Source organism: Canis lupus, chromosome 28, assembly GCF_003254725.2.
Source record: "Canis lupus dingo isolate Sandy chromosome 28, ASM325472v2, whole genome shotgun sequence".
NCBI classification, from domain to species: Eukaryota; Metazoa; Chordata; class Mammalia; order Carnivora; family Canidae; genus Canis; species Canis lupus.
Window position 1 is genome coordinate 7,375,185 of NC_064270.1, and position 21,051 is coordinate 7,396,235.

General features: G+C 34.4%; 1 protein-coding gene across 28 annotated transcripts in view; it reads left to right on the plus strand.

The window, feature by feature from the left end:
* Positions 1–21,051, plus strand: part of EXOC6 (exocyst complex component 6) — a 223,923-nt gene that overhangs the window by 104,068 nt on the left and 98,804 nt on the right. For all 28 annotated transcript variants that reach the window (XR_007406899.1, XR_007406900.1, XR_007406901.1 and 25 more), the window contains 4 exons: positions 4,207–4,312; positions 8,452–8,561; positions 16,275–16,386; positions 17,143–17,277. Coding sequence is in view for 25 of the 28 variants with exons in the window: in XM_049103546.1 (XP_048959503.1) it covers positions 4,207–4,312; positions 8,452–8,561; positions 16,275–16,386; positions 17,143–17,277 (463 nt within the window). In the remaining 3 variants the exon portion in view is untranslated. The remainder of the gene's footprint in view (positions 1–4,206; positions 4,313–8,451; positions 8,562–16,274; positions 16,387–17,142; positions 17,278–21,051) is intronic.

The following is a 21,051-nucleotide window of genomic DNA, read 5'->3' on the forward strand; positions in this document are numbered from 1 at the left end:
TAATAAAAATCTTTTAAAAATACTTAGGTGTTCACAAGGTGATACGCTTATTAAAATCAACCAAATAAATTCTTATTTGCACTTTTTGTATTAACATTCCTTAAGGGTTATATTGTCAGGATGTTGTCTCAAGTGGACAGTTGACAGTCTTGATGAAACATGTATAAGTGTCAACAATTTTTGATCTTTAGTATTATAGAAATACAGGTAGTGCTTATTGGTAATCTATAATGTATATGCCATGATGTAATATGATAATATGACATCTTTCTATATAAAATATTTATACACACACACATATAATCTTCAGTTACAGGGTTGATGTTATTGCCCTCTTCAGAAGATTATTTAAATTTTTACAATTGCTGATAGATTTGTGTTGAGCCAGCCATTTTCTCTTATTTATCATAAGACTTATATAGTATGAGGGGACACCTGGATGACTCAGTTGGTTAAGTGTCTGACTCTTGATTTCGGCTCAGTTCATGATCTCAAGGTCATGAGATCGAGCCCTGTTGCTCAGTGCAGCATCTGCTTGAGAGCCTCTTCTTCTGCTCACTCCTCCCCGCCCCGCCCCGTTCTCTCTCTCTCTAATAAATAAAATAAATCTTAAAAAAACCCCAAACTTTTAGTAGTCAGTGTTCCTTCCCCAAGATTGAGGAGACCATGAGGTATTGTTTTCTCTCTGGGAAGCTAATGGGTTCATTTAGATGGAGATAGGATTAATGTTATCTTCCATTGTAGATAGGGAGGATAATGGATGATAGCATGTCACTTATAATGCATAATTCTCAAGTATATTTGGCTTCTACTTTCAGTATCCCTTATAGATCACACTTTTTGCTTAGATTTTTAAGAAGTGGCAGAGGGGTGCTTGGCTGGCTTAAGTGGTAGAGTATGTGACTCGATCTTGGGGATGTAAGTTTGAGCCCCATGTTGGGTAGTATAAAGATTACTTAAAAATAAAATCTTGAAACAAATAAGAGAAGTAGCAGAATTTAAGCTTTTCTTATCCTTATCCTTATTTTCAAAGATTTTACAAGTAGTGAAGTGACAGCCTAACAATGGCAAAAAAGTAAAAGTTATCATCAGTACTGAATAATTAACTTGGCTATTTCTGTGATAGAATTTATAGTCTTAACGTTATAGGTTATCTGTGTGTGATTATAACTATATTGTGAACATCAGTGTTGTTTATATTCTTGATTGCCTAGCCCCAAGTATAGTGCTTTACACAGCATAGGAACTCAGTAAATGTTTATAGACTTTAGTTCAGTAAACAGTCCCTTTTAAGACTACATTAACATTTTCAGAATGTGAATGTACATTCAATAAATTATCTTTCCTTGCATATTAATAGATTCCTTGGCATTTGTGTAAAATAGTTTATGGTCTTCTAGTAGTCTTCTACACTGGAATTTTAATTAGAGTGTTATAACATAGAGTGTTATGTTAGCTTCAGGTTTGCAGTATAGTGGTGCAGCGATTCTGTGTTACTCAGTGTTTATCAAGATAAGTGTACTCTTTTTTTTTTTAAGATAAGTGTACTCTTAATTCACTTTACCTATTTCACCCATCGCCCACCCACCTTCCCTCTGATAACCATCTGTTTGTTCTCTGAAGTATAGTTTTCCTTTTAACTCCTTATTTTAAAGTGCTATTTAAAAGGAAATAGAATTAGTTGAAGCTTCTCACAGTATTTAAAGTGAATAAGAGTCTTATTCCTCCCTACTCCCGAACAATCTCATTGTAAGTACTTCGTGTACTGTAACAATTTACAAACCTGAGCTTTTATTTCCAGCCTCTCATCAAAACCCCAGACCCATTTATCAGTGAGATATCAGTCATTCATTGCTGAAGCTGTATCATCCTCTTATATTCCTTACCTCAGCAGATGTCTCTAATGAGGTGACATTTACATCATTTGTCCATTTGCCCTATTTAGAAACCGCAAATTCATCCAGATCACACCTTCCTTCATAATCCTTATTTAGTTTTTAAATCCTGCCTATATATTCTACTTCTTAAAGCTCTTGTTTTTGTTTTTGCCACTTTTTTTCTGCCCCTACCTGGACAGCTTTTTTTTTTTTTTTTTTAAGATTTTATTTATTATTCATGAGAGACACAGAGAGAGAGAGAGAGAGAGAGAGAGAAAGGCAGAGACACAGGCAGAGGGAGAAGCAGGCTTCTTGCAGGGAGCCCAATGTGGGACTCGATCCTGGTCTCCGAGATCAAGCCCTGGGCTGCAGGCGGCGCTAAACTGCTGAGCCACCGGGGCAACCCTAGGACAGCTTTAATTCAGATCCTAATCACCTTTTATGTAGATTATTCTTCAATTTTTCTCACTGGCCTCTTTGTGCCTTGTTGTCCTTTCCAGTTTATCATCCACACAGTGGACATGTGACATTTCTCTGCCTAAAACCTATTAATGGTATTCCAGGATAATCTAGGTGCCTCAGTTTGTCCACCTGCCCGGCCTCATTTACATTTTGTATACTTTACTCTTTTGTATACATTTACTCTTTGTATACATTTGTATACATGTATACAATTTGTATACATTTACTCTTTTGTATACTTGATACTCCAGTAGTGCTGCACTACTGATGGTTTATTCCCTCCCACATTCATACATTTTTACCCTAATGCTTTTGCTTGTTATGTTCCATCTTTCTGAAATGCTGTTCTTCCATAATGTCTTTAGAAGTATTTCTTTTTCATCTTGAAAGATCCTACATAGCTCATGGCTTCTCTATAACACTTTCCATGAGATACCCCCCTCCTACCCTGATAAACTTAATCATTTCTTCCTTTGTACTATTTCTGAACCTTACACCTCTTTTATTGTATGTATAGTACATTATTATAAACACTATTATTTGTTTTCATATCTGTATCTCCTATTAGGTTGAGAACAAAGATCTTGATTTTATCTTCATGAAGTAGGGAGTTTTCATCACAATTATCCGAGAGCCTGGCACACAATAGGTACTCAATAAATATTAGTCAAGCTAAACTGTTGATTAAAAAAGAAAGTTGATGATTGGACAGCAAGTATGTTTGGACAGTTTGGGTTATGTGACAGTAACAAAAAATGCCCTATATCTCAGCAGATGAATGCAGATATTTTATTTCTCCCATAGAAATCCCTAATGGGTCTAGTAGTCCACGATCCAGGCTGTTTGCATTTGTATTTCTACATTCTCAGCATGTGGTCTCCCCTGTCACTATGGGAAAGAGTCACACAGTTAGCTTGTAAGTGCTTTAGACTTGAAACAATACCTATCACTTCTATTCACAATCCAATGGCCAAAACTGATGATAGAGCTCTGCATCTTGGCAAAGGGGCTGTGTAGTAGAGAGCACATGGGTACTGAGTGAGTAGTAACTGTTTCTACCTTACTAAATATAAGGGGTCCTTTTGTAAATACAACAGTTTTAAAAGACTAAATAAATAGAGAGCATTGTTTTCATCTTTTGGGAACTTATAATCTAGTTGGGAAGAGAGAAAAAACTTACAATTTGAGAATTGTCCTATCACGATATACAACTGGAATACTCTTCATTTTAGTTATAGATAATGAGTTTGTTTAGACTGCACATCTAAAGAATTGTTCTAGGGGGTGCCTGGCTGGCTCAGTTGGTGGAACATGTGACTCTTGATCTCGGGGTTGTGAGTTTGATCAATTGAGTAGTGCAACAACTTAATAAATAAATAAATCTTTTTAAAAAAGAATTGTTTAAATAAGTAAATAAAAGAATTGTTCTGGAGTAAAAAACTGAAACTAAAGTGCTAAGAGGATGTAAAACAAGTGGGAAGAAGAGATTACATATGAATTTTGAGGGACAAGGTTTATTTGTTACTGAATTCTAGAATTGTCTAATAAAAATGCTTTTGCAGTAATTGTCTTTTTAAAAAAATGTATTATCCTGTATCACTCTAGTGATACATTTTTTAATATTAAATTTTCAATTCTCGGGGATCCCTTGGTGGTGCAGCGGTTTGGTGCCTGCCTTTGGCCCAGGGTGCGATCCTGGAGACCAGGGATTGAGTCTCATGTCAGGCTCCCTGCATGGAGCCTGCTTCTCCCTCTGCGTGTGTCTCTGCCTCTCTCTCTCTCTGTGTGTCTATCATGAATAAATAAAATAAATTAGTAAAATAAAATCTTAAAAAAAATTTTTTTTTCAATTCTCTCTTCTTAACAGGGATATTTTTGAGGAAGATAATTATAGTCCCATCCCTATTGTTAATGAAGAAGAATATAAAGCAGTCATCAGTAAATTTCCCTTTCAAGATCCAGACTTTGAAAAGGTACAAGCTAGTTTTTAATTCAAGAATTTTCTTAAGCATAAATTCATAATAGTTTTTGCTACATAATATTAACATTGTAAATGACAGCAGCCTCTTTTGTGGCTTTTGTTGTTGTTATTTGAGAAAATCAGTTATGTTTTGTTAACTTTTGAAGATTATGTTATTGCTACTACTACTACTGTTTTGTGAAGTTAAGAAGGGTCTTTCCTGGGGATATTAGGAGCAGTTGTCCCAAATGTTAGGTGGATTCCCAGGACAGGTATTAGTTACATTATGTGGATTTCAAATTAGATAAAGTAAATGCTGAGTAGATTAAAAGAATAAGAGTATATTTTAGGGAAAGAGAGGAGAATTTATTTAAAATGTTCATCACTACGGAAGATCTTATTTTGTGTTTTCTTTTCTAGACATACACTTTTGCAAAAAGTTTATCTTCATTAAATAAGAGGTGTATAAAGGCGGTTGCTGCTTGTATATTTTTTCCTGGAGTAGGAGTATATATTTTTGGAGTTAAGATGTCTGAACAAAAGACAGGATAGAGAAAGAAAATAGACTACATGTAGAGTATTGTGAGAATACATATGATGGCACATGTGTGTTCATACTACGCATAAGCACACAATTGTACCTATCCAGTATCTCTGTGTAGGAGCAGATCTCCTGGGAAAAGGATATTGTATTTTCTGTTGTCACTTTTTTATTCTTTTTTTCTTTTTACTCTTCTTTATTATTTTCCAACTCTATAATTTAGTTCTTCTCTGCATTTTTATTTCTTCACAATGAAGAAGAAAGATGAGTGAATTTTGAGTGAGTTGTGCAACCTGTGACTGTAAATTTTAATTTTTTGGTATACATTAACTAGGCATATTATGTCTAATAGTCACTAAACTAGACCATGTAATTAAATGCATAGCTTTTAGATTATAGCTAAGATTGCCATTACATATATAATAATAGTTATATTCTAATTATACACAAAAGATCAGAATTTTTTACATGTTGTAGGTTGGTTTTATTTTGTTTTAGTTACAGGTAGTATTTTTATTTAGGGTATAGCATCTGTATAAAGAGCATTGGATTTGGTCCAGGTTCACATGCCAGCTCTGCCTATGGCTTATTATGGGCAGATGACTTACCATATTTGGGCGCTTGTGCCACAGCTGTCAAATGAGAAGGTTAAACTAAATAATCTTTAATGGGGCAGCCCCAATGGCTCAACGGTTTAGTGCCGCCTTCAGCCTAGGGTGTGATCCTAGAGATCTAGGATTGAGTCCCACATCAGGTTCCCTGCATGGAGCCTGCTTCTCTCTCTCTCTCTCTCTCTCTCCCTCTCTCTCTGTGTCTGTCATGAATATATAAATAAAATCTTTAAAAAAAATCTTTAATGTCTTTTCTAATTACACTAAATTATTCTAAGTAGGTTTATAGTTAGAAGGAAGTTTGACTTTGCTTATAGAATGGTTCCAAAGTATATAGTACCTCTTAGGACTAAGCTCGTTAGGAGTTGTATTCATTGGTTCATATATTATTAAAAAAAGAACTAGAGTTGAAGTAGAAGCTGTGGAAATTAAAATGTGTGAACTTAAAAAGAAGACTCATAAAGTTATTTAGTATTATTGGATAAACTCAATTTTTTTCCTAATTTGACTATAATTTTCAATTAAAACTATTAGAAAAGATGTAAAACTGTCAGATAACTCTAGTTATATTTTCAGTGTAAATTACACATGAACAAATAGTAAGACTGCACATATATGCAGAGATCTGCCTTTTTGTAGATAACTGGGCTAATTTAATTAGAATACTTTTGCTAAACCCAGAACATATTCATATTCTGTCTTTAAATGTCATTAAAATAAATTCTTAAATCTGAAATATCTTTCAAATAGTATTGGGTCCATTATTCTGTAGAACATAAATTGGAGGTAAGTTAGCACTTACATCATTATCAAGTGATTTTAAAGAATGGCAACTTTTTGGTTGTTTTTTTGTAGTACTCCTGATTGATTTCTAAATTTGGAAAGGTTCAACCTACTAGTTTTGGAGAGACACTGCTGTATATGAATTTTTCATCAGCAGCCGGTTGTAAGTTTCCTTGTGCTGGAGATACCTAAGAATACCTTTGTTCATTCACATATTTATGATTCATCTGCTATATAGTAGACACTGTGCTATTTGGTTATTTTTTGATCTCTGCTTTCAAGGAGCTTATAGTCAAGTGAGGGATAAACAGGAAATTACAATTCATAGACGTTGGTACTACTTAAGATGGAGCAAGCAGCATGCAGAAAGACTAATTCTGTAGTATAAAGTGCAAGGTTGATAAAGTATAAGAGATGAAGATCAGGAAACGAAGATGAAGTAGAAAGCGCCAGACTGTAATAGCCTTTATAAACAATGTTAGAGAGTTCAGCCTTTATCCTGAGGGCTACTGAGAAGTTACAACAAGGTTTTAAGCAGTAAAACCATGATCAAATTTGTGCTTTTGAAAGATCTCTCTGGGGGCACCTGGGTGGCTCAGTCAATTAAATGTCAGACTCTTAAGTTCAGCTTAAGTCATGATCTTAGAGTCATGAGATTGAGCCCTGAGATGGGCTTTGGCTGAGCATGGAACCTGCCTAAGATTTTTCTCCTCCTTGGCTCCCACTCTCCCACTCACATGTTCTCTCTCTCTCTCTCTCTCTCTCTCTCTCTCTATCTATCTTTCAAGATCAAGCTCTCTATCTCTCTGGCTAATGTGTGGAGATTGGATTGGAGAAGAGTAACATTAGTGGCTGAGAAACTAGTTAGGGGTTTGTTGCAGTTATCTTGGTGAGAGAGATTGGTGACTTGAGTGGGAGTTATGGTCATGGAATTTTTTTAAAGAGATATTTAGGAAGGGACAACAAGAGGAGTTGATGATTATTTGCATATGAGGGATGATGAAGATAGAAGGGCCATGTATGATAGCCAAGTTCCTGCCTTAAAGAATAGTAGCATTCACTAAGATAGGAAGCACAGGAAGAGCAGATTTAGAAGTAAAGGATGATAATCACTGTTGGATCTACTATGTCCCAAATGTCACAGCCAAATGGTAGGTGTCCAAGTAGTGGTTAGTTGTATAGATTTGGACTTCAGGAGAGTTAGTCTGGAGTTGTAGATTTGGGAGATAATGGTACTTGGAAGATGATTGAAGTCATGAGGTTAGATGAGATCATCCAAGGAGAATATGTGTGGTAAGAAAAGAAGACATGGGATAGAACTCTAAGTCATGGCAATAGTTTTAAGGGATGGCTAGAGGAAGAGATACAGAGAAGGTAGAGAAATAAGAGGAAAATCAGTGTGGGGAATGGGTACCAAGGAAGGAGAGATCATTTAAGAAGCAGGAGGGAACTGTGTCAGATACTTCAGATAAATTAGGTAACATGAGAGCTGGAAAAGTCTACTGGATTTAACATCTACGAGATCATTAGACATCTTGGTGAGTGAGGGTACTTCCACTGGTTAAGCTAGGTTGCAACAAACATGAAGATGGAAGTATAGATTAGAATTCATTAAGTATAAATGGGGCTTTGGGTAAAAATCTTAGAGAGAATTTACCTTTTGGAGACTGAGAATTTGCTAATAGATGTTGGCTGATAAAGCAGTTTAGCCAAAAGGCACTCTATAAATCATTGGCCACACTGCAGTTAAGGTACCATAGGAATTATGGGATGAAATGGGTATGTTATTAAATTGGTGTCAAGCCTTCTGAAGGGGAATGAGGGGAGTCTTTAGAATTAATTGACGATACTGAGCCAGGAAGATGGCCCATAACTTTCATGGCCAACCTGACTCTTGTGTTATGAATGCAAATCAACAGGCAGCTAGGCATCTTCTGCAGGATACTTATCAGAACATACAGTGGTACTAGTATATGCATTTTCTGCTTCTTAGAAGTGTGATAATATGATTTAGGAAATAGGTCAATTGCCACTTTATTTTCTTCAGAAATATTTTGATTTGCTTTAAAATCTCAAACATAAGTTAATAGTAAGACTTTGAGATGTAGTTATTTCCTATTCAAATGTGAAAGCAATTTAATTTTTACATTTTTAGGTAATTAGAATATTTTTTTCTAAAATTTCAAAAACAATATTAACTTGTTTTTCTTTCTACAGCAATCTTTCCCAAAGAAATTTCCCATGTCTCAGTCAGTGCCTCATATTTACATTCAAGTTAAAGAATTTATTTATGCTAGCCTTAAATTTTCAGAGTCACTTCACCGGAGGTAAGTTTACTAATAAGAAATATATCTTTATCATAGCTATTTTTATGAAACATTAACACTTGTTTATCAGGCCTTGATTCTTTAATGGATTATTATCTCATTGGAGAGGCTTACATATTTAGCAACATTGGGGTTAAATTGCTGTAAATTTGATGTTAGATTTTTTTTTTTTTTTACTTTCTATAATGTAAATCTTAAAACATAAAAATAGAGATAGGAAACTCCTGTGTTTTCAGCGTCTGTAACAATAATAAACATTTTGCCATATTAATTTTTTTGCTGAAGTATTTTATTTTTAAAAAATACTTTATTTGAGAGAGAGAGTACCTGTGTGCACCCAAGGCGCAGAAGGAGAGAGAGAGAATCTCAAGCAGACTCTTGTGTTCAGCACAGAGCCCCACATGGGGCTCCCATCTCATCATGACCCTGAGGTCATGACCTCAGCTGAAACCAAGAGTCCTACATAACTGACTGAGCCATCCAGGTACCCCTTTGCTAAATATTTTAAAGCAAATTCTAGAAATAATGATATTTTAGTCCCAGAAACAGTATGTGTTTCTAAAAAAAAAAAAGACATTTCATTATTTAATCATCATAGTTAACAAAATTTACACTATTCCATAATATCAGTTCCCTACTCCATATTCACTATTTTCTTGATTGTCTTCAAACTGTCTTTTTACCATTGGTATATTGGTTTGCTAATAACAGTTTGCTACTGTTACTCTTTTTAGAATTTTTTAATTAAGTTTTTAATTTTGACTCCAGTATAGTTAATATACAGTGTTATATTAGTTTCAGGTATACAATGTAGTTCTATACATTACTCAGTGCTCATTATGGTAAGTGTACTCTTTAATCCCCTTCACCTGTTTCACTCATCCCCCTATCTGGTAACCATCAATTTGTTCTCTCTTTCTCTTTTTTTTCCTTTGCTCATTTGTTTTGTTTCTTAAATTCTACATAAGAGTAAAATTATTTGGCATTTGTCATTCTCTGATAGACTTATTTTCATTTAGGATTATATTCTGTAGCTCCTTCCATATTGCTGCAAATGGCAAGATTTCATTCTTTTTATAGCTGAATAATATTCTGTGTGTGTGTGTGTTGTGTGTGTGTGTGTGTGTGTGTGTGTATACATACCACATCATCTTTATTCATTTATCTTGGACATTTGGGCTTCTGTAGTTGGTATATTTGAATCAGGGTCCAAATAAGGTTTATTAAATTTGTTTTCCAATATTCCTTATTTTTTCTTTTTCTTTAGTTGTTTAGATCTTATTTATTTTAGTTTTTCTGTTGCTCAGATTACCAGTAACTAAACAATATCCCTACTTTACTTGTCAAAAGAAGCTGATATTCTTAATAGTTTTGTTTTCCCTTAATTAGGTTTAAAGTGAGGATTAAAAAAAAATCAGTTGGGATCCCTGGGTGGCTCAGCGGTTAAGCGCCTGCCTTCAGCCCAGGGCGTGATCCTGGAGACCCAAGATCAAATCCCACGTCAGGCTCACTGCATGGAGCCTGCTTCTCCCTCTGCCTGTGTCTCCTCTGCCTCTCTCTCTCTCTCTCCCTCTCTCATGAATAAATAAATAAAATCTTTAAAAAAAATAAAAATAAAAAAAATCAGTGGACTTAAAGGATGTTGTAGCAAATTGTATCATACTCCATAATGGAGAGCAGTACAGCAGTTATTGGTGGCTGTAGTGAACTCGATTTTATTTTATTTTTTTAAAAGATTTTACTTATTTATTCATGAGAGACACACAGAGAGAGGCAGAGACATAGGCAGAGAGAAGCAGGCTCCCCTCAGAGAGCCCGATGTGGGACTTGATCCCTGAACTCCAGGATCAGGCCCTGAGCCGAAAGCAGAGCTTAACCACTGAGCCATCCAGGCATCCCCTGAACTTGATTTTAGATGAGAGAATACCATTTATTTGGTGTGATAAAAGTACTAGCTTATATTTATGGAGTTCAGAAATGTGGTATCTCTGTTTTACTGACAAGGAAACTGAAGCTCAGAGTCTCCATCATCCAGAATGACCCACCTGGTTAGTTTGATAGCTGGGATGACAGAGTAGGTCTTCTGACTCCCCTATCAGTGAAAGTGTTTGGCATATAAGGAACAATCAGTTAATATTAGAAAAACATTAATCTTTATGCCTTCTTGTTCCAGCTATTGAGATGGACCCTGCATTACAGTCACAGGATATATTTCTAATCATGAATACACTCTGGAGAAGAGAGTGGTGAAACTGGCTTTCATAGCCTCCCTCTCTGAATTTTATTTTTCTGAATTTGTATACTGAGTAGCAATAAATACCTTTCACTGTGAAACTTCTGAATTTTAAGTCATAAGAAAGGCATGAAGGCAGTTCAGATATAAGTCATTTATTTTTCAAGCTGAAACTGAACAATGACAGTTTTATTATTTTATTTTATTTTATTATTTTATTTTATTTTATTTTATTTTATTTATTTTATTTTAATCGGTGTCTCTTATCATAAGCTACCATATTTTGGATTTAAAGAGCAAATAAAGAAGAAGAAATGTGTTTTCTGCCAGAGTAAAGAGTGATCTGATTTTAGGTCTTACACTGCTTTTTCCTTGCAAATAGAGGTGCTTTAAAAGATTTCTTAATTTTTGTTCCTGAATAATATATGAGTTGGAGAGGAAAGGAAAAGAAAGGAGGATAAATACCTAATGCATGGCATTTGCTGTGCTATGTGTTTCTCACAAGCCAGTAGTCCCCAGACCAACAACATTACATCTCATGCAAATTGTTAGAAATGCTCCCTCAGACCTACTGAATTAGAAACTCTGAGGGTGGGGCCATGGGTTTTACCAAGTCCTCTGGGTAAGTCTAATGTACTCTACACCTGAAGAAACACTGCATTAAACTCTTTAAGCTTCATTGTACTCTACCACCTCTTATACCAATGTCTCTAAAGATATATTTCAAAGACATTAGCTTTTTCTTCAATTGTGAAATTCTCTAGAGACACTGTATTCTATTGCACAATAGGATATACACCATATAATCTAGCATTTGAAAACCAATGTATATATAGGAATATTAACTGAAAATTAGTAACAAATTACTACAGTGTTGGTTTTCAGTAGTGGAACTCAAATGGTCTGAGAGCTACTAGTAATTTATGCCTATCTTGTTTTTCATTTAACACTCTAAGTTTTTGATTTTGACAGAGGCAATATATTACAGTGGTTAAGAATATAAATTTCAAACTTGGTCCTTAGTTTGAGTCTTGATGGTGACACTGACTAGTTCTATCTAGTAGGACTTTGGACAAGTTACTTAATTTGTTTAAATTGCAGTTTCCTTGTCTGTAAAGTAAGTGAAATAATTCATAGTGTGGTTGTAAGAATAAAATAAGGGAGTGCAAGTATAATAAAGCACTCAGGGGCAGCCCCGGTGGCCCAGCAGTTTAGCGCTGCCTTCGGCCTGGGGTGTGATCCTGGAGACCTAGGATCAAGTCGGCTCCCTGCATGGAGCCTGCTTCTCCCTCTACCTGTGTCTCTGCCTCTCTCTCTCTCTCTCTCTCTCTATCATGAATAAATAAATAAAATCTTAAAAAAAAAAAAAGCACTCAGTATAGTGCCTGGCGTATGGTAAACACATAGTTACTTCAGAGAAGATGGAATACTACAATATAAGTATTGGAGCTTAGAGTGTTTATAGTTTAAGCATCAGGGAATTGTTGAAGAATTTGTAAGGGAATGACATTACTAGGTTATATTCTACAGAGTTTACTCTGATCTCAGTGTAGATGATAGATTGGAGGGGGATAAAAAGGAATAGTGATGTTGAACTGGTTAAGACAGTGGTTTAAGAAGGGAGATGAAGAAAGACTGAAATAGGACCAGTGGTGACAGAGAGGAAGGGACATAAACAAGTATTTAGGAACCTGATAGTACCTTCTGCTTGTGAATAATTAGAATAAATTGTTAAGGGAAGGTAACAGTTTGACTTACGTTTGGGTGGACTTGAATTTCTTTATATACTCTCAAATAGATTCTGGTTATATTTAGTCATCTTTGAAAACAATGCATGCATTCATCTGTTCTAAACATGTGCACATGAAAGGGAGAAGCAAGAAGTATCTCTTTAATAGTCATCCTACAACTTGGCTCAAATGTTCTATTTGAGGATTATTCTTGAAGCTGCTGTCTCAACTCTATAATATTGAGTTCCCCTCATCTTTTACTTTAATGTAGATTACTTTAACATTTTTAAAATTGGTAGTATATTACAATTTGCATGTCCTAACACATACTTTTTATTACCTAATCTAAAGGTTGATTATTGAAAAATAAGACTGATATCTAATTTTTTTTTAAAAGATTTTATTTATTTATTGAGACAGAGAGAGAGGCAGAGGGAGAAACAGGCTCCATGCAGGGAGCCCGACGTGGGACTTGATCCCAGGTTCCCAGGATCACACCCCAGGCTGCAGGCGGCGCCAAACCGCTGTGCCACCGGGGCTGCCCAAGACTGATATCTAATTAATGTATTATTAAACTATAGAAAGTATAGCAACTTAGCAGTTTAGAATTAACTTTTGTTTTATTTACAGAGGAGAGACATTGGCTATCTAATTGTTATCTGATTTTTTTGTTGCATTTATAGCACCAAAGATAAAAGTCATCAGTTAAAATATTATGTATGATTTCCCCTAAAGTCCCTAATGGCTTACTAGAACTAGAATTGGGACCTCAGTTCTGACTCTTTTTGTATGTTAACTCCTAGCCTTCTAGGAAGTCAGTGTTGTGGCCTAAAGCTATAGCAGAGAAGATTGTCAATTTTTTTCCTCTCTTTGATAAAAATATTTGTCACTCTTGTTAGTTCAATATCTAGTCATTCTTTTTTTTTTAAGATTTATTATTTATTTATTTATTTATTTATTTATTTATTTATGATAGGCATAGAGGGAGAGAGAGAGAGAGAGAGAGAGGCAGAGACACAGGAGGAGGGAGAAGCAGGCTCCATGCCAGGAGCCCGATGTGGGACTCGATCCCAGGACTCCAGGATCGTGCCCTGGGCCAAAGGCAGGCACTAAACTGCTGAGCCACCCAGGGATCCCCAATATCTAGTCATTCTAATGAACTCTCTATGACCATAAGTTCCTCATTCAACAAGGCTTATGTTTATACTTTTGAAATTATATTTTATTAAAAACATTGGCTATTTTCATTTTGTTAATAAGAGAATCAGTAGTTCAGACTGCAGAGACAGACACAGCATAGTTATTTTAAAAATATGTAAATATAAATTTATTCTTGATCATCAGGTTTCTGACACATATTTTTATTTAAAAAAAATTAGATCTGTGACCTGAAATTGAGCTATTTGAGTACCTTTGTTTTTTTTTTTATTTGTTATTAAAAAGTTCTGGAAAAAATCACTTTCTGGGTTTTAAAGCTCTTTTATTATGTTTAAACATATTTTGGAGTTTGATTTTTAGAACCAGAAGATGCTTCAGAGCTTTTTTAGTACAAATGTTTGGGTTTCTTTTTATATATGAATAAAAGTAGGACTGGAGAATGAAATGACTTCATGAAGAGACTTCAAAGTCTCAACTATTTGGTTGCAGAGGAAACATCTGGACCTAATATGATCTATAAGAAATTTTCAGTTTGCCTACGAGTTTAAGCTATAAAATATTTTAAGAGATTTATTGTAATTAAGATTTAATTACTCTGAAATGTTTTTTAAAATGTGGGAAAAGTACAAGTTATAGGCTCAAAGGACAAGGAGTTAAGGAAAAAAATCGCTCAGTTGAGATAAAAACCTGATGGGGGAAATACTGATTATTGTCAGGTACATCATGTTAGCACAAAAAGGACTTAAGTGCTGATAGGTTTTTTTCCTCTACTATTTCTTTTTTTTTTTTTTTCCTCTACTATTTCTTATTCAAGAAAAAAAAGTATGCATTGACTTAGCATTCAAGGAAGTTCAGGGAAATTAAGCAACAGGCATTATCTATGCATGACTTTTCATCTGAGAAGTATGCTATTCAGGGTGTCTTTAAGCATAATTTGAGTGTGTCAAAAAAGAAACCAGAGGAGTAGGCAACCACTTCTTTTTTAACAGAGTGAGTATGCTGATTGTTCTAGGACAGTGTTGATATGATTAGAAAGAGTTTTCTGTCTCAAAGTTGATGTCCAGTAACCCTGAAACCCTACTGCTGTGTCTGGGAAGTCTTGATTTTAGTTGTAAAGAATCAAGAAAATATTCTTTTAGGTCTGTCAGAATTAAGGTTAACAGATACTGAAAATAGTGCCTCCATTAAAATGGAGAACATTGGAGTAGTAGTGAGAAGTACCTGTGTTTTGTCAAATCTTGCTCTATTTGCATTTTTTAAAGATTGCATTTATTTATTTGAGAGAGAAGAGAGTGTGGGCATGAACAGCGTAGAGAGGGAGAACCAGACTCTCCGCTGAGCAGGGAGCCCAACGCGAGGCTCCACTTGAGGACCTCAGGATCATGACCTGAGCCGAAGGCAGGCGCTTAACTGAGCCACCCAAGTGCCCTGCTGTATCTGCATTTAAAAAATAAATATAAACTAGTAAATATTTGTGCTTCATAGATTATTAAGAGTAATGTTTTAATAAAAGAAAAAGGATGCCAAAATTTTAGTCTATGTTTAAAGCAGTTGATTTGCAGCTGAAGTAATTCCACCTCCTCACCCCACACCAGGTACATTTTACATTTGGCAATGTCTGGAGACATTTTGGGCTGTCACAACTAGGGGGAACAGTGCTACTTGTATCTATTGGGTAGAGGCCAGGAATGCTGCTAAATATCCTTCAGAACATAGGACAGCCTCACAACAAAGAATTATCTTGCCTAAAATATTAATAGTGCTGAGACTGAGAAAACAGTCCAAGGACAGCTTAGTTCTTTTGATAATGAAGCTATATTATATATATCTATATATGTATATATATATATACACATATATATATATATATATGAAGTAATTGTTTACTTAAATTGAAGGCCTAGTGGTTAGGAGAACATAAAAGCTTGTTAGTGCTTGCCTAGTAATCTTTAGGATGTTAATAAATATCAGAGGTTTATTTTTTTCTCTTTTTCTTTGCACCAAGTTAAAACTAATGTAAGGTAATTATGTTTATTTCTTTGAACCTTTTTAAAAAATGTCAACGGACATAGATAGCTTAGTTACATTAAAGTTAAATCTAGTAATGGCTCACATCAATTTGCATTTAAAAAATAATTTTAGCTATTTTGTATTTTTGATTGATTATAGTTGTATTTTTATTGTATTGAATATAGTTGTATTTTTTATTTGTTGATTGCCAGACTTTACATGTATAGTTGTATAGTGTCTTTGGAAGTATCCATAGTGGAGTCATAATTTAAAAATAACTTTATTTCAAAAAATAAAAATAAATAAAAATAACTTTATTTCCTTATACTAAGTACTGCATGGTCTTACTGTAATAGTTAATGGCATACATTTAAATTATGCCATAAATAAACATTCTGCTTTATTGAAAATGTCCCTTTTGTGACAGAATTGAATTTGGGGATTTAATAAATCTGGGTAATTTATTTAAAGATATAAAAGAATGAGGTGGAGCAAGTTATTTCACTAAACTGTGTTGAATCATTTAGGAAGCTAACTGTTACCTTTGTGGAAAGCGAAATAATAATCAACCTTTATTTTTAGCTCAACAGAAATAGATGATATGCTTAGAAAATCTACAAATCTGCTGCTGACCAGAACTTTGAGTAGCTGTTTACTGAACCTTATTAGAAAACCTCATATAGGTTTGACAGAGGTAGGTTAAAAAAAATACTTAATAGCTAAATCTTTCATTATATGAAAAAAACTTTATGAATTAAGTTATTGCTAAACATCATCCTATAACACTAGGTTTCTTTTTTAAAATTTATTTTATTTTTAAAGATTTATTTATTTATTTTAGAGAGAGAGAGAGAGGAGTGCACATATATGGGGAGAGGGACAGAGGAAAAGAGAGAATCTGAAGCAGGTTCCCTGCTGAGCGCAGAGCCACCACTGGAGGCTTGATCTCAGAACCCTGAGATCGTGACTTGAGCCAAAATCAAGAGTCAGATGCTTAACTGACTGAGCCGTCCAGGCATCCCGTGTATTTTAAATTTATTAGTAGAAGTGGATTTGTTTTGTCAGTGTAAATTCAAGCCATGTAAGGAAAAGGGTTTACTTGGAGAATAGTTAATAGTTGAAGATATTAGAACATATATGTAGATTTTTTTGATAGCCACACTTTACATGAAAAGTGAAAATACTCCAATTTTTGCTTGGTAAGTGTATAATATTGGAAAAGTACTTTTAAGAGTTATTTTAAATTAATTGGCAGTTAGACTCATATTTTTTTTGAATGATAGCATTCCATAGTATTTGCAGCCAGGTTTTGAAATCACATAATCCCTTGTATCCTGTAAAGCTGTAATTATGCAGAAATGGTACAGTTGCTGAAAGTAATAATTTATTTTCAAAAACCAAATGATTTGGTGTACATGTCATTTTACCAGATATATTTTGTATTTTCTAGCTAGTGCAGATCATCATAAACACAACACACCTGGAACAAGCTTGCAAATACCTTGAGGACTTTATAACTAACATTACAAACATTTCTCAAGAGACTGTTCATACCACGAGACTTTATGGGCTTTCTACTTTTAAGGTATGTAAAAATCTGACCAAAAAGTTTTATTTCCATTACTGTAAGCAAACTTAAAAATTAAAGACAATTTTTACTGTGTAACTTGATTCCATTATATTCTGACAGTTGAAAATTAGAGGTGATCATTTTCAACAGCAAGCAGATAAATATCAGTTCTCTTTTGGCACTTTAGACATCTTTACTAAATTGAAAAAAAATATATTGATTTTCTACAGCTCTATTACATTTTGTTCTTTTTTTTTTTAAGATTTTTATTTATTTATTCATGAGAGACACAGAGGGAGAGGCAGAGACATAGGCAGAGGGAGAAGCAGGCTCCATGCAGGGAGCCCAATGCGGAATTCGATCCCAGGTCTCTGGGATCATGCCCTGAGCCTAAGGCAGATGCTCAACCTCTGAGCCACCCAGGTGTCCCTTGTTCATGTTTTGAAGACTTAAGAGTATTGCTAAATCGGCCTAACTGGATTTGCATTAATATCTCACAGTTCCATAAATAATTTTATATGTAATGTGTGCACATGTGTATTTAGAAATTAAAAATATAAGATGAATTAGGTAAGACTGGCTTTATATCCTTTATTAACTCTGATCTGAAGAAAAATAAATATTACCTTAGTACATGTTACTGAAGTCCTCTTTTCTGACTGGAAAGATTTTTGTTTATATAATACTGTGGAGTATCCCAAAAGATTAATGGTTGTTTTAAGCAGAATGGAAGATTAAATATTTTATTAATTTGTTTTATGAACTATTTTATAACTTCATTGATTTGGGATCATGTAGATGAGACCCTGGCATAATCTAGTAATAGAAATCAGTTTTCATTGAATTGTTTATTAAATTAATATAAATCACTTACTGTTATCTTTTTTTTTTTTAACTTACTGCTATCTTTAAAATAGGTTGGCTAGTTTAACCTCACAGTCTTTTCAAAGTTTTTTATTGAAGAGTTCTCATGTTTTTACTGTTGCTATATTATAAATTACTCAACTTGTCTCCTGTAATTACAGTACAATTAGTTACATTTAAAAAATGAAGTATACTTGTATTTAGAAATAATTAATGTTAATAGGAACCACACTTCGAAAGTGTGAAGTCCAGAAATAATTCTTGGATCCTAAAATTATCTGGCTGGTCTCCAAATCTTATGTTTTTCTGGTGATTCTTGAGGTTATAGTCATTCTGATACATAAGGCACAAATGCAGCTAATATCTGAGTAAGGAAATAGATAAAGTTAGTTATTAAAACAGAAACTTGACAAAATAGAAATTCATTTATTCAGATGGTATAGTACAATAATTAAGGACAATGTATTTTGAAGTTAGACTGTTGTGTGACTTTGGGCACGTTCTTTAACTGTATTGTTTCCCAGGTTTTTTTCTATAAACTCTGAGTAGTGATGTATTACCTACCTCATACAATTATTATGATATTTAAAGGGGATACTTAGCACAATGTCATTTGTTGTATATCATCTATGCTCTGAGCACTCTATTAGATGCTAAGAATATAAAAATGTATCTCTGTCCTCGAGAAGCTCTTAGGAGAAAAAACTATAAAAAGACCCTTGACAGTATGGTGTGATAAATACCATAACATGGGAGGAAAGTCCACAAGGTTCTGTACATTTTTCTAATCCAAGGACACATTCTTTCCTTTTATATTAGATTTTGCATAATCTTTCTTTTTTTCATTATTGTTCTGTCCTTATGTCCATGTGTTACTCATACACTGTCAAGAAGAGATATACTAAGAACTGGAGTTATAAGTATATTTAACGGTTAACATTAAATTTAATAAGCTTACTCTGTACTCTCATTAAAACATAAATTGCCTTGACATCTGGTTTATCAAGGGATCTTCAAGCAAATTTTCTTTTCATTTATAAGTCAGAGAACCAAAGACACTGGAACATGATGCTTTTAGATTAAGGGATCTTAGAACTATACTTTCCCAAATCTGCCTCTTGGGAGGGAATACTTGGAAATGTTAGTTCTGGTTCATCATGCGAATGGTCCCATAAGTTATATTTAGTTGAAATACAACTGCCATAGAATACTCCTTGGGTTTTCTCAGGAATCAGGAAATCAAGTGCAGCTTATACAAATAGTAGAGCATCCTTGTTTTTTGTTGTTTTTTGTTTTGTTTTCACAGAGAATTCCAGAAACCCTTTCTGTTTTATGATATGAGAACAAGAGCTGTTTTCATTTCTGCCTTTTGTCTGTTTCAAGAGAAATTTGTCTTAAACTCTGAGAGTTCAACAGTGAGAATTATTAAATCAATGTAAAAGTGAATTATTGAGTGAGATTGGGGCAATTTCCATTCCTAGGGGATAGTCAGGCTGTTGCCTGTTTCACAGAGCTGATTAAAGTACAGTCTTGATTACAGACATTAGCATGGATTGCTTAGTTAACCTCTTAGCCTAATTCTTTCAGTGCAGTGACCCTAGCAAACATATTTCTATTTAGTTGCCTAATGATTATGGAAATAAGCATTTAGCAGTTCTTTGATCCACACCCTCATTTGTTTCCTTTCCAAAAAGCACAGATGCACACACCAAGTGCTTGATTTTTTACCTCATTTACTTACTTTATGAAATATTATATAAACTCTTCTGTTAGTGTGCCTTTCAATTTGCTAAATCTGTAAGTGATACAAAAGAGGTTAAGTAACTAGTTTCTGCCCTCAAGCAGTACCTCAGCTTTTTAAAATTAACCTGGACCCACACTGAGAACTACTTTAAGACTTCTGAATGAAAAGATTTGCATCAGAATGGAGGGGGAAAATGGGAATACCATTACCTTTTTAATCTATATAGTAGAGAAGTGGCCCAGTTCTTTTTCTTTGACATCAGAACTCTACCTTTGCTTCAGGGAGTTTTTCCAACCTGCCTAGCAGTGATTCCAGCTGTAAGTGCCTAGATGGAATATGCTTCTGATTGTATTTCTAATTTGCCTTTTGAAAATCTGTTGATGACTGTATAGCAAAGTTTTTTTAGAACTTTAAAGTGACAGTGGTAAGTTTTTAATTAAGAGCTTGAAATTCTCTTCCTATGCAGCAACGATATGGTACATGGACTTAAAAAAATTTTTTTAATTAGGTGTAACATACATATATAAACACACATAATTTATAAATGTAAAAATTATAAATATATATAGCTTATTAATTATTAAGAGGTAAACACAGACTTATAGTTTCATTCTGGCATGCAAAGAGCTTGGAAGTTGTCACTCTGTCCTGACATGTAAAAAACTGAAAAATCACCCTTTCTTTGATCTGTCAGAGAAGTGAGATTACAGGGCATACTGCTGGCCCCCAAGTTGGAGACAGGCAGGAAAATACAGAGAACCACAACCTAATGGAACAGAAACTTCTACAGGAATCAGTATTGGGTAGGAAAACCTGAACTGTATTGATGAATTGCTGGAGGCTCAATGTGGACAAGTCAGGGAGTTAAAACTCCAGGGTGGGGCACACACTTTTGTGAGTTGTCCCTCCTGAAGCTCTACCAGCTTCTTCCAGTGAAGACTGAAGAATAATGTTGTGCTTCCAGCAGTGGGGAAGGAAAAGGAACCATTTTGAAATACACCAGAGCATGCTGTTCTTTAAGTATTCTTTTCTTCTTAATAAGACATAACCTCAAAAGAAACTATGTACCAGTGCCTGAACTATAGGGGTTTTATCAGAGCCTAACTAAATTGGGGGAAGAGAAATACAGAACTCTAGCTGCTGTAGCCATCCCACCAAAGGGGTGGAAATGAGAAACAGTT